This window comes from Psammomys obesus, unplaced genomic scaffold, assembly GCF_907164565.1.
Source record: "Psammomys obesus unplaced genomic scaffold, mPsaObe1.curated_primary_1811, whole genome shotgun sequence".
NCBI lineage: Eukaryota > Metazoa > Chordata > Mammalia > Rodentia > Muridae > Psammomys > Psammomys obesus.
In genome coordinates this window covers 10,249,278-10,262,115 of record NW_026596131.1, presented here as the reverse complement: position 1 = coordinate 10,262,115, position 12,838 = coordinate 10,249,278, and the positions used below count along the sequence as shown (strand labels likewise).

The 12,838-nt window shown below is 50.4% G+C and overlaps 1 protein-coding gene across 2 annotated transcripts in view; it reads right to left on the bottom strand.

Moving 5' to 3' along the window:
• Nucleotides 1-4,119: 4,119 nt before the first annotated feature.
• Nucleotides 4,120-12,838, bottom strand: part of Dnai2 (dynein axonemal intermediate chain 2) — a 33,282-nt gene continuing 24,563 nt past the window's right edge. For both annotated transcript variants that reach the window (XM_055592114.1, XM_055592113.1), the window contains exons 9-13: nt 12,304-12,527; nt 10,335-10,470; nt 9,253-9,399; nt 7,568-7,789; nt 4,120-4,837 (exon numbers count right to left, since the gene is read on the bottom strand). In XM_055592114.1, the coding sequence (XP_055448089.1) occupies nt 4,712-4,837; nt 7,568-7,789; nt 9,253-9,399; nt 10,335-10,470; nt 12,304-12,527 (855 nt within the window). In that variant the 3' untranslated portion in view covers nt 4,120-4,711. The remainder of the gene's footprint in view (nt 4,838-7,567; nt 7,790-9,252; nt 9,400-10,334; nt 10,471-12,303; nt 12,528-12,838) is intronic.

Sequence of the window (12,838 nt, the reverse complement as noted above, 5' to 3'; positions counted from 1 at the left end):
GGAGGAGGAGGAGGAGGAGGAGGAGGAGGTTCTGATGATGAGGGCCAGAGGGAGGGAGGATATTAGCTGCTTAGCTCACGGTCTCCCTCTTTGATCCTGAGCTCCGGCCCTTGGAGATGTCCACACTTGTGGTGGTTCTTCCCTGCTCTGTTAAACCTTTCTGGAAATATTCAGATTCAGAGGAAGGTGTCCATGCTAACTCACTACCCCCAGTTCTTCCCCTCTAGTTACTGTGGCTGAAGCTCATGGCAACACCTTCTCCTGTTCTTTATGAGAATCCTCAGACTGGGGAATGTTGGAAAGCCGCAGGTATCGAAGCCTACTTGAGCTCAGGCTTTCTGGGTCCATTGAACTCTTTACCCCCTTACTTACAAGGACTGCCTTGGCTAATGGAGAAGTCACCATTGCTGACGTATACAGGGGTACACAGGTGGAGAGGCACATGTGTGCAACTGTGTTCAGAAACATGCTATACGCCCCTTGGTTGCCCCACGCTCTGTCTCGCAGTCTCAGCTTGTCAGTTTCTCATGGAGCTTCTCCTATACTCCTGAGAATCTAGGACACACCCTCCTGTTAGCCCCTTCATAATGACCTGTATTATTAAAATGTCACCCCAGAGGCTGGGGGTGTGGCTGAGTTGGTAGAGTGCTTGCCTAGCATGAATAAAGCCATGGCCTCCACCCACAGCGATGCACAAACGAGCACGGCGAGGGGGAGAATACAATTCCATCACTCCTGTAATTCCATCACTCAGGATTAAGAGTTCAAGGTCATCCTCAACCACATAGTGAGGTCAAGGCCAGCCTAGGCTACATGAAAATCCTGTCTCAAAGCAAAACAAAGTGTTACTCTGCCCAACTGTCTGTGTTGTATTAGTCTTTTCCCAGCACTGTGTGAGTTCTAGTCCTGGGAGGGTGCGCCCATATCTGGTGCCCCCCCCCCCAACTCCATCGCTGGGACCTGGCTCGGAGCTGGGCAAAGTCACTGTTAGCCAGGCAGTAAGCACCTGACTTGGATTCATTCCTGCTGTTAGGGTCTGTGACTCGCCAAAGAAAGACCCCAGATTTAGATGGTATGCAAAAACAAAGAGCGTTTATTCTGCAGAGAATTCCAGGGTGCTGGGGTCACCACCTTCACAAAATGGTGGTGGCCCTAAGGGGAACTCAAAGGTCCCTTTTAAAGCCAGAAAGGGAAATTCCTATTGTGGCTATGTGACCTTGATTGGGATTGGCTGGCTCTCTGGAATTAAGTCCTCTCACTGCCCCACCTGTGACTCCCTGTTGTCCTTGGCTCTCAGCGCAGCTTCTTAGCTCAGAGTGAGACTCCAGCACTCTGAGGTCCTTACTCTTAGCTTGGATCTTACCCTGGGAGGTCGTTAGCAGCCATCCCCTGCTTCAGCACTGGGGCCATTCCATCAAGCCCAGGGACTGCTTTATTTGGTTAAAGAGGAAGGGTTGACAGGGCCTTTCCTGAGCATCCTGCTCTGAGGTGCCAGCACCCAGTGGCGTCATGGGAGAAATGGTGGGCTGTTTGTCCTGGTAGCCATAGGGTGCGATGGCTGCAGTGACAGTATCACAGGTTAAGTGGCATAGGATGGGGACACAGAACTGTTGTGGGCACAGGAATCTGGCCACCTTCCAGGAAGCTGTGACTCTCACTTCACACCTAGCCTGGTGTCAGCATTTCCAGGCCCTCTTTTGACCTCTGTGGGCACCAGGCATGCACAGAGTATGTGTACCTGTAGACGACACTCATGCCATAAAATAAAAATAATGATTTTTTTTTTTTTTTAATAAAGAGGGTGGTGGCAGGGTACATTAAGGCAGGTGGCAACGTTGGTGGTTTGTGGCTGCATCAGCAGGTGTGTGAGGCTTCTTGATCACATTTGGATGGACCAGGAAGCAGAAGAGAGACGAATGCAGGCACTCAGGTGGCTTTGCTGTTTCTTTTTCCATTCACTCTGAGACCTGAGCCCATGCAATGGTACCACCCACACTGAAGGCAGGCTTTCTCTCAGCTAAGCCTCTTTGGAAACATCCTCATAGACGTATCCTGAGGTGTGTCTCCTAGGTGACTCTAAACCCAGTCAAGCTGACAGTGAAGACTCACCATCCCAGAGGGGAATAGGCGATAGGTATCCGGTGCATGAGGCCAGAGGTCACTGCAATAAGGCTGGCAACAGGGACACCGTGAGCACAGAACTGTCCAGCCCCTTGCTATGCACTGTCTGCAGGCTCCCTTTTTTCTTCCCACAATCCCTTCTGGAATGCCATCCTATCACAGTGGCACCCTCTGTACCCTCAGGAAAGGATTTCCAGGCTCCAGCAGGTGGCCTCCTTTTGCAAGCACACACCAAAGGCCAGCATTCCAGAACAGCGTGAGAATGTTGTCTGCCCTTGAACTCACAGTGGCAGCCCCTCACTCACAGAGATTTTTTCCACCCTGAGCACTCCATTTGATTGATTTTGCTCTCCAGATTGGGTTTCTGCACTCTGATTCCACCTCATTTGGCTTGTTTGAGACTCGTGTAGAATGGGGTAGCCTTGAACTTTAGAGGTAGCTGAGGACGACTGTGAACGTCTGATTCTCCTGCCTCTTCTGAGGGCTGAGATTGCCCATGTGCTGCCCACACCCCAGTTTCTGCAGTGCTGCAGATCAAAACCAGAGCATTGTGCTTTCGAGGCAGGCAACGGCTTTCTACTGATGTTTTGGACAAGACCATTCTTTGTCGTGGGGGCCTAGAATCCTGGGAACCTTAGAATGCTGAGCAGCATAGCACCCAAGCCTTTCTGCTTCAAGTGTCAGGAATAACACATTTGCCAGGTGTGTTAATTCAAAATGTCCCATTGGGGCAGAATCAATCCCTCAGAGACTCACACCTTTAAGTGTCCCGTAGGGTAGCGTGGGTCTCTGTGTCTCCTTCCGTCCTTTTACAGTGAGGACAGCTTCCTCCCACCTGGATGCAGCAGCAGGCAGCGAATAGGGCCCCAACTGAGTCCACTCTTGAGGAGTTCAGAATACAGTGTGGCATATGCTCAAGGATCATGAACCACCCTGAGCTGAACTCTCAGCTCCATCCTCTGCTCTTACAAGACCCAACAGCTCCTTCTGCTCTCTATCACCTGCCACAATGGTGACTTGCAAATGGAAGATGGCAAGCCCCTTTCTGGATTCCTGTGAAGTTTTAACCGTCAATAAACATCATCAGTGACTATGGACATCAAAATCTAGCCAAATGCAACAAGCAACTCAATGTCCCCTCGCTTTTCTGGACAAAAGGAACAGCCCATGTCTTCCCTCCACAAAATATCCAAATGCTAGTACATGGAGCTCAGAGGTCAACTTTGAGTGTCATTCCTTGGGATGACATCCATTTTATTCTGAACCAGGGCCTCTTGCTAAGTGCAGAGCTCACTGATTCATCTAGGCTGGCTAGCCTCGGGGATCTGCCTGTCTCCATCTTCCCAGTGTTGAGATTACAACTGATACCATGCCTGGCTTTTGTTCATGGGCTCCAGGGGATCAAATTCAGGTCTTCTTCCTGTGCATAGGTAGAACTGACCAAGCCAGCTAGCTAACTCCAGGGCTCCTCAACAATGTTCTTTTTTGTTTGCTTGTTTGCTTTGGATTTCCCTGTGTAATAGCCCTGGCTGTCCTGGAGCTCACTTTGTAGACCAGGCTGGCCTCAGACTCACAGAGATCCATCCCACCTCTGCCTCCTGAGTGCTGAGATTAGAGGTGCATGCCCCAATGCCTGGCCAATGATATTCTTAATGTGGGCACTTTGAATCTCTGTTGACAGCCACAGAATCCATGACACTCTGGGGCTTGTATGCGTACATCATTGTCTCTGAGGTACTCTCTACCTTACCTACTACTGTATGGAGGAGCCATGGCTTCGGGGCCCAGCCCATGGCTACCTGAAAAGGGCCTGCTGTTCTGCATAGTACCTGGCCCACAGCCAGCTGCCTGGGGCGCCTGTCCCGGCTCCCACTCCTCACCAGTTGTGACCAAATAACTCTCCTAGACCCTCTATTTTCTCTTCATTTAAAAAAGGGGGGGGTCGCTCAAACACAAACCTTCCAGGGACTTTGGAAAAATTATATGAGATCAACGAGAAGCACTGATTTAATGTTATAAGAAGAATAGCCGTAAAAAGCATGCACGTACAATGAGAGCCAGGTTCATCCCACCTGCCTATTCTTTACACTTGGGGGGGTCCATGTGACTGCATGTCAAGATGCCCCCTGGGGGATGGCTTGGAGAGGTATTGCAGAACAAGACAAAAGCTCTATTCTGATTTACAAGTAGGTGAGAGGGAGAAAGAAACCCCTCTGTCAGTGCTTCCCCCCTCCCCCTCCCCCGTGCAGTGCAGGCAAGCTCAGCCGAGCTCTAAAAGCCTCTGGAGAAAGGCATTGGTAACTATTAATTGGAGAGCTCCTGATAAGCAGAATCTAGGAAGAGGCTGGCTGAGTCATGTGCCCTGAGTCGAGGTAGACTCAGGGTGGCTGAGGCCAGGGAGCTAGCACAGACAAGCCCACCCCTGCCAACCTTAGAAAGGGCCCCAGTGTGGCCAGTGACTTCGTCCCCCCATCTGTCCTCACCAATAATTATTGAACAAAGAAACTCAGCTTTCACTTCTCAGACAAGACGTATTAAAAGGAAGGCCAGCAAGGAACACAAAGAGTCAGTGCTGTGGGTGGAGGCTGCCCTAGTTGGACACGCCTTCTTCTCTCTCCCCACTCACATCATCATAGGTTTCATCACCCACTTCTTCCTCCTCTCCGATATTTTGTTCCATCAGTTCCTCTCCGTAATCCAGATTTGTACTTGACCTCTTTTAAAGCAAAAACAGAAATGCTGGTGAGGCGCAGGCCCTCCCTATTTCCCAGAGGTAAAACCCCAAGGCCAAGGGCAGGGAGCTGTGAGGAGCCCAGAGAGGAAGTCCCTGGGAGCCCATAGTGCCCACTCTGAGCTGGCCCAGCAGGTTCTCAGAGCCATGGGACGGGGAAGGTAGGCAAGACCTTGGGGATCTAATTGCCAGGCTCTGCCATTTGCAGAGTAGATGACTTAAGCCTGCCATATCTGAGGCACCTTGTCACCCTCACCTGTGTCGTAGGCATGGCACCTTGAGGGCTGGGTTTAGAGATAAAGGGTGAAGGGAGACAGCATATAGAGGACAGCCTCCATCATGGGGCGGCCTTCCTTCCTTCCTTCCTTCCTTCCTTCCTTCCTTCCTTCCTTCCTTCCTTCTTTCCTTCCTTCTTTTCTTCCTCCCCACTTCCCTTCCTTTCATTCTTAAGAGACTGGCTCTTGCAATGCAACAGTGGCTGGCCTCAGATTCTACATTTTTCTGCCTGGGCTCTCTGCAGTGCTCAGGTTACAGGCATGGCTTACTCTTCCTGGAGCAATGCGCTTTAAGCCCCAGAATCTCAGGCTAACTGCAAAGACTAAGAGAGGAGGAGGTATGGGGCAGGCAGAAGAAGGGCTGAGCCTGTGAGCCTCAACACTTCCTGCAGCTCAGCTTCATCCAGGACGTTTAAACTCTGCAAGGAAAGCATTTCGAGACGTAGAGCGCCAAGTGCAAGCCTGCCAGCCTCTCGCTCTCGCTCTCACTCGGCATTTCAATCTTTGCCTTCTGAAAGATTAAAGTGGTCCAGGGAGTGACAGCTGGGAAGAACCTGGGCATCTCAACCGGACTCAGAACTCTAGCCCAGCCTGTGCTACGAACGGGGGCTCTTCTCCCTCCTCACAAAAGTGGCTCTCCGGCCAACATCTCTCCACGTTCAAATGGCATCACCCAATCTCTCCCTGTTCTCAAGCGGCAGGAGGGAGATGGAGCAGGAATCACCAGGCAGAACCAGGGTGAGACTGGAGAGATGGTGGTTCAAGCACTCTTACACAGACTCTGCATTCCGGTGGATGCTGTCCTAACCACCTCTAACTCCATCTCCAGGGCATTTGACACCTGCCTCATGTACACATCACCCCCCTCTGTCCGGATCCATAGATGCTGGCATTACAGGTGTGCACGAGCCCACCTGGTTTATGGTTTGATATTAAAGATGAAACCCAGGCTTTATGAATGCTAGGCAAGAAGCCAGGTATGGTGGCACATGCCTGAAATCCCAGCACTCTGGGAGGCAGAGGCAGTTGGAGCTCTGTGAGTTTGAGGCCAGTCTGGTCTACAAAGTGAGTCTAAGACAACCAAGGCTATACAGAGAAACCCTGTCTCAAATAAAACAAACACACAAACAAACAACAAAAAAGAAGAACGCTAGGGAAGTAGTTTACCAACTAAGCTACATCCAAGCCCCTCAAATAGGTCTTTGTTGGTTTTTTTTTCTTTTTTCTTTTTTTTCTAAATGGTTCTTAGTTATTCATTTATTTAGTGTGTGTGTGTGTGTGTGTGTGTGTGTGTGTGTGTGTGTGAGAGAGAGAGAGAGAGAGAGAGAGAACATGTGTGTATGTGTAGTGTTTGTGTGTGTATGTGTAGTCACATATGGTCACATATGTGACCATACACATGACCAGGTGGTAGTTAGAAGACAACTTTTGAAAGTTGGTTCTCTCCTTCCTCTACCACATGGGTTCCCAGGAATCAAACTCAGACCATCAGACTTGATGGTAAGTACCTTTACGCATTAAGCCATCTTGCTGGCGTCACTAAAACCTTCCCATTTGCTTGTTGGTTTTTAATATATATTCGTATTCTGTTGCATGTCAGAGTACCACATGCATGTCTGGTGCCCATAGAGGCCTGAGGAAAGCACTGGATCCCCTGGAACTTGAGCTGAGTTACAGACAGTTGTCCGGAGTCCTCTAGAAGAATAGTCAGCACTCTTAACTGCTGAGCCATCTCTCCAGCGACCCCATAAATGCTTTCTAAACAAGTGCCCCCACACTTTCACTTTGGCCTTGGTCCCCATGACACAACAAGTCTGTCTCAGAAGAGCAGGTGCTGACACATTCTGGCCTCACTGTTTTCCTGACATCCAACTTTTGTCTCCTTCCTATCTGGACCCCTAAGAACAATGGTGCAGACACGGGAGAAGACACTGTTTTTCCTCTATCCCCAGAAGGTTATGCGTCACCACCTTTACAGTGTTTTCTTCACTTTCCAGATGGCAATGGAGGAACTGAGAAGGAAAGTGACAGGCCAGGTGACACAGGTAGAAAATGCTTGTGAACTGGGGCCAGGAGCAGAGGCGCAGTCACAGGCCACACTCCTGTCACCTGGTTGTGCTAAGCCAGAGCAGTGCACAGAAGGGCAAATGTCACAGCCCTTTCCTCCCACAGGCCTCAAGGCCTTCACTCTCAGAATCCCAGGGCCCTGATTCGGGGGCCACCGTGAATGCTGAAGATGAGCCTACCATTCTAGAGGCATGGAGCTCTGGCCCTCAAGGAACCTCGCGTCTCCTGAGAGACAAATTTCCTCAGGAGGTAAAATCCATCCCGGAAAACTATTGGCTCAAGGTTGCCCAGGAGTTCGGTGGTTGGGCAGAACCCAGGCCTCATGGCTCCCTCCCAGACCCCAGCCCACCCGGGCCCCTGCTTAGGTCTTTACAGGCTTCTTCTTCAAGGCCTCTGCCTCCTTCTTCCTCAGCTCTGCGAAGATGATATCGAAAAACTCCTCCTCGGCTTTGGTGACCAGCTCATTGATGTCCACGGCAAGCTCATCCTCCTTCTGGTCATCATCTTTGCCCTCTGCCTTGCCTTTCTCCTTCAGCCGCATCTCACGATGTCTGGCCTCCAGGAGCTTTTCCCGCCGGGTCTCACGTTCGAATATCTGGGGCAGACAGGGACAAACTTGTGGCAAGGTCAGGGACAGCTAGAAACCCCAGCAGAATGTGGGCTTATATTTGTCCCTGGTGAGGTCTGCTGGAGTGTCATATCAAGGAAAGAGGGCTAAGCCAGGAACGGGGGCACATACTTATGATCTCCATGCCCAGGACGCTGAGGCAGGAGGATTATGGCAAATTTGAGGCCAGTCTGGCTAAATAGCAAACCCTGTCTAGGAAAATCTATGTCAGAGCTGAGAGATTTATTGTGTATCGAACTATTTCCTATGAAATCAAAAGGAAGTGGGCACATACTTGCTGGAGGAGGGTCTCAGCACGTACTGTTTTCAGATGCTGACTTAAGTGCCTTGAGATCTGCTACCGCCCTGCCACAGGCATTGTTATGAATGTTGAACTAAGTCCTTACCCTCACATCGATAAGGCATGCTCCCCAGCTATCCCTGATTGGTTAATAAAGATGTGGAAGGCTCTGACTAGGCACAAGAGAGGTAGCTGGAGTTTTGGTTTCTGGCTTAGGGTTGAAAGACCTTGAGGATGGCAGGAGAGGCAGAGGAGGAGAGGAAATCGTAGAGAGAGGAGGCACCATGGGGCAAGATGGATGATGAGCATGTGCCTGGAAGAACAGACTGATGGAGCAGAAGCCGATTGGCAAGTGATCATCTTTTATGTAGGTTTTAAGGACAGTGGGATTAGAACGGCTCAGAAACTGCCCAGCATAGTACCTACAGCTTAGTAAATCATAGTCTCTCTGTGTCTCTTATTTTGAAAGCTAGCAAGGCTAAAGAAAACTGCTGCTGAGACGGGAGATATGACTCAGCAATTAAGAGCACTGCCTGCTCTTCCAGAGGTCCTGAGGTTGATTACCAGCACCCACATGGTAGCTCTCAACCATCTATACTGGGATCTGATGCCCTCTTCTGGCATGCCAGTGTACATTCAGGCAGAACGTTCATATATGTAAAATACATATATACTTATATCTGCTGCCATAATAATTTTCCTGTACTAATTTAGAAAGAATAATTATTATTCTTTCTAAGAATAATAATTATTCTTTCTAAATTAATTAATGCCAGTGTCCCCTGCTGCTGGGGAGTGTGCCCAGGGTAGGGACAGGGGTAGCAGCGGATCTCAGTGCCTCTCTCATAAGCGAGCTCACTTCCATGTGTCCCCTCTGGGCGCCTGCTAAGTCTTCAGACTCGAGGCTCTGCTGTCACAAAGTCCCACTGTTTCCACTCCATCAAACCGGTGTGATTTACAGCTGAGAGGCCGAAGCCTGGGCATGCTGAGTGACCACACCAGCACTACCAAATGCAAGCAGCTGAGCAAGGGCAGATTGACAGCTTCTGCACACCACACTGCCCTTACCAATAATGGCAACCCGTTCTTCCTGACTTGGTCTCTAGAGCAGGTCAGGGGTGCACGGAGAGGGCCTGGCCCCGGCACTCACGGAAGAAGCTATGTTCTTCTCATTCCTCTGCAGGGTGGAGAGACTGCCGGACACCTCCAGCAGAGTGGTGGTTCCGAGCTGGGAGCCGCAGGCAATGAGACAGCCGGTGTCTTGAACCCGGAGGCAGAAGAGGGCCTCATCGCACACCTGTTGAAGGAGTCAGCAGAACCAGGCAGGGTGGGCATGAATAGCAAAGTCACACATACCCTATTATCTGTCCCTGTAGGAACACCTCTAGTGACACACCCTTCCATGGCCCGGATGAAGTTCACTGCCAAGACCCTTGCTCTCCAGCCTCATTGTTGGTTTAGTCCATCTTACGATCTCTGAGTTCCCTGGTCCTCCACGGAGGCCAGTACCTCCCTGGAGGTACTGAGCCTTGGAGGGCTCAGCTACCGTTCACTAATACAGGCTGATGGGGAAGCTGCAGAGAACCTGAGTATGGGAATCGGAGAGATACACTGTTGGGGAGGGGAGGGATGTTTACTTCTCTTAAATTCCCCCGTTTTGTTGTTGTTTGAGCCTGGGTCTCACGTTGCCCAGGTTGGTCTTGAACTCACTACTTAGACAAGGGTGACCTCGAACTCCCGATCCTGCTGCTACATCACCACACCTGGTTTCTGCAGTTGTGTCGACAGAACCCCAGCACCTCCTGCACACTATGCAACATCTGTCTACCGTGCAAGTTTCATTTTTTTATTATCAGTTTTACCAACTGATAGACTTGTCTCCCGTGCTCAGCGTGGAAGCCAGACTTGAAGGCTAAGCCAGTGCTCTGCCACTCACTGGTGCCCCCAGCCATCCCTTTCTGTTTACATTCCCTGGATTGATTCTTCTACCTCTGCATGGATGCAAGTCCCCAGGTCTCTCGTTCCTGCAGAAACCCATGCTCCCAAGGGCTGAGTACAGCTGGCCAGAAACCAGATTACCCAGAGACACACCCCACCAAAACACACACATGGGTGAACACATGTATGCCCATCCACCCACCGAGCCCTGGGCCTGTCCAGGAAGGCCCCCAGGTCACAAGAGCCTGAGTGTATGGGAGTGTCAGGGGTTGTGGGAAGACTATGACAGGAAACCTTCAGACTGAGGGCAGGGTCACACTGCTTGAACACCAAGTCCCAGATGTCCAGGGTCCCATCCATCTTGGTGGTGAAGAAAACCGCTGGTCTCACAGGGCTCCAAGCTCCATCGGAGAGGTAAGCCATGTGGTACCTGTAGGAGCCAGTGTGGTGAGTCAGGGACCCTGTGGTGGGGAGGGATGGAGCTTGAGGCTCACACCTCTTCCCACTGAGGCCCTCCTGGGGTCCAGCGTCTCTCAGTGTTTCTGGGTAGGAAGTTTTTCTCTTGGGTCTGACTTCTAGCCTGCCAGCCTTACTCATCTGTGGCTCTCAGGCTGAGTGTTACAGGGGTCTGGGGGGGGGGTGTCTGGGCACTGGAATTTGCTCCAGTGTCAGGCCTGCTGGACCTGGGATCCACTGTGGGGTCCCTGGAAAGACATGGCCAGAAGTTCATTATTCTGAGATGGAGGTTAGCTCTATTTCTTCCTTGCTGTTGTCCAGATTTTCAAATTTGTTTGGTGAACAATTTTGTTTAGTAATTAAAAAAAAAACAACACATTTGTGTGTGTATGGGAATGAGTGCATGCATGCCACAGAACTGATGTGGTGGTCAGGACAAGTTTCAGGAGTCAGTTCCCTCTTCCCCCAAGAGCAGTGGTTCTCAGCCTTCCTAACGCTGTGACCCTTCAATACAGTTCCTCATGTTATGGTGACCCCCCCACCCAACCGTAAAATCATTGCTACTTCAGAACCGTATTTTTGTTACTGTTGTGAATCGTAACGCAAATATCTGATATTTTCAATGGTCTCAGGCAACCCTTTTGGAAGAGTCGTTCAACCTCCAAAGGGGTCATGATCCACAGGTTGAGAGCCACTGACCAAGAGGGTTCTGGGGTCAAACACAGGTGGTCTGGCTTGGCTGCCCGTGCCTCCACCCACTGAGGCATCTTACTAGTCCAAACAAAGATTCATCCCTCAAAGTGGGTGGAATACTTCGAAAATATTCTCTCTCTCAGTTTTCTTCCAAACACATTCTCCCTTTTCCATAGGGTACAGCTGAGCCTAGACTAAAATTTCAGGCCTCCTTTGCTGCTAAGCTCGTGAACAGTTGGGCCAAAGTAGAAGAAATGATCCAGACAAAAAGAAAATTGGATGGTTTTTTTTGTTTGTTTGTTTTGGTTTTTTGGTCAGCCTGCTCTACATAGAGAGCTCCAGGACAATTAACTCTATATGGCAAGACCCTGTGCCTCTCTCAAAATAAAATAAGAATTTACATTGTTAACTAGCCCAGTCCTTACGAGTTATGACAGAACAAAATGAAGTTCAAAGTCATCATTAGCTCTATTATTAGCGACCATCCCTTAAAACTACAGGAGAAAAAAATCATTTTTAATTGGATTTAAATTTCTCTGGGAATGTGGTGTATGTACAGACATTAGTGGGTTTCTTTTTTCTTTAAATTTCTTATTCGTTTTATATCCTGATAGCAGTCCCCTCCCTCCTCTCTTCCTAGTTCCAACCTTCCACCCTCCCTTTTTCCCCCATCCCCTAACCCTCAGAGAAGAGGAGACACCCCATGGGTACCAACCTACCCTGGCACATCAAGTTGCAGCAGGGCTAGGCGCATCCTCCCCCACTGAGGCCAGACAAGGCGACTCAGCTAGGGGAAAGGGATCCGAAGGCAGGCAATAGGGGGAAGCGATCCAAAGCCAGGCAACAGAGTCAGAGACAGCTCCCCACCCCAACCCCAATCTAATTGTTGGGGGACCCACATGAAGAACAAGCTATACATCTGTTAGATCGTGCACAGGGTGCCTAGGTCAGACTGCTTCAAGCTTGCCATCCTCCTGCCTCAGCCTCCAGAGTGCTGGGATTACAGGAATGAGCCATCACGCCTTGTTTAGAGTTCTGTGTTCGTGTTTGCCAAACTGAGTCTCTAAAGTGCCACCCCGCACTCCCATGTCCCCTTGGCAGTCCTCTCCCTTACCTGGTCCACATGATAGATGACTCCCGACTGTCCTCAGACCAGATTCGGGCTGTCCAGTCACCAACAGTCAGAAAGTTTTTCGGGTAGAAGGGGTTTCTCTGGAGGGCATAGATGGGGCCATGGTGGCCTGAGAACGTGCAGAGGATCTTCTCGGCTGGCGTCTTGGCCTTGCGGTTGCAGGAGATGACGATGCCCTGCTCCGTGCCCACCATGAACTTGGTTGGCTATGGAGAGGACGACAAAAGAAGGTCTCGTGGGACTTCAGCTGTGTTCAGGCTGAGTCCCACCCCGCCCCGCAGCCTCGTGGGGAATCTTCTTGAGGCCTTCATACTTAATAAGGGCCTGCTTGGCTCTTCTGGCCCCTAGAGGGTCATCAGGAGGCCCCTCTATGTACTGTGCAGTGTGCGAAGTGTGTATGTGTACGCGGTGAGTAAGCATGCAGTGTGTGTGTGTGTGTGTGTATAGTGTGTGTCTGTGTGTGTAGTGTGTGTGTCTGTGTGTGTATAGTGTGTGTCTGTGTGTGTAGTGTGTGTGT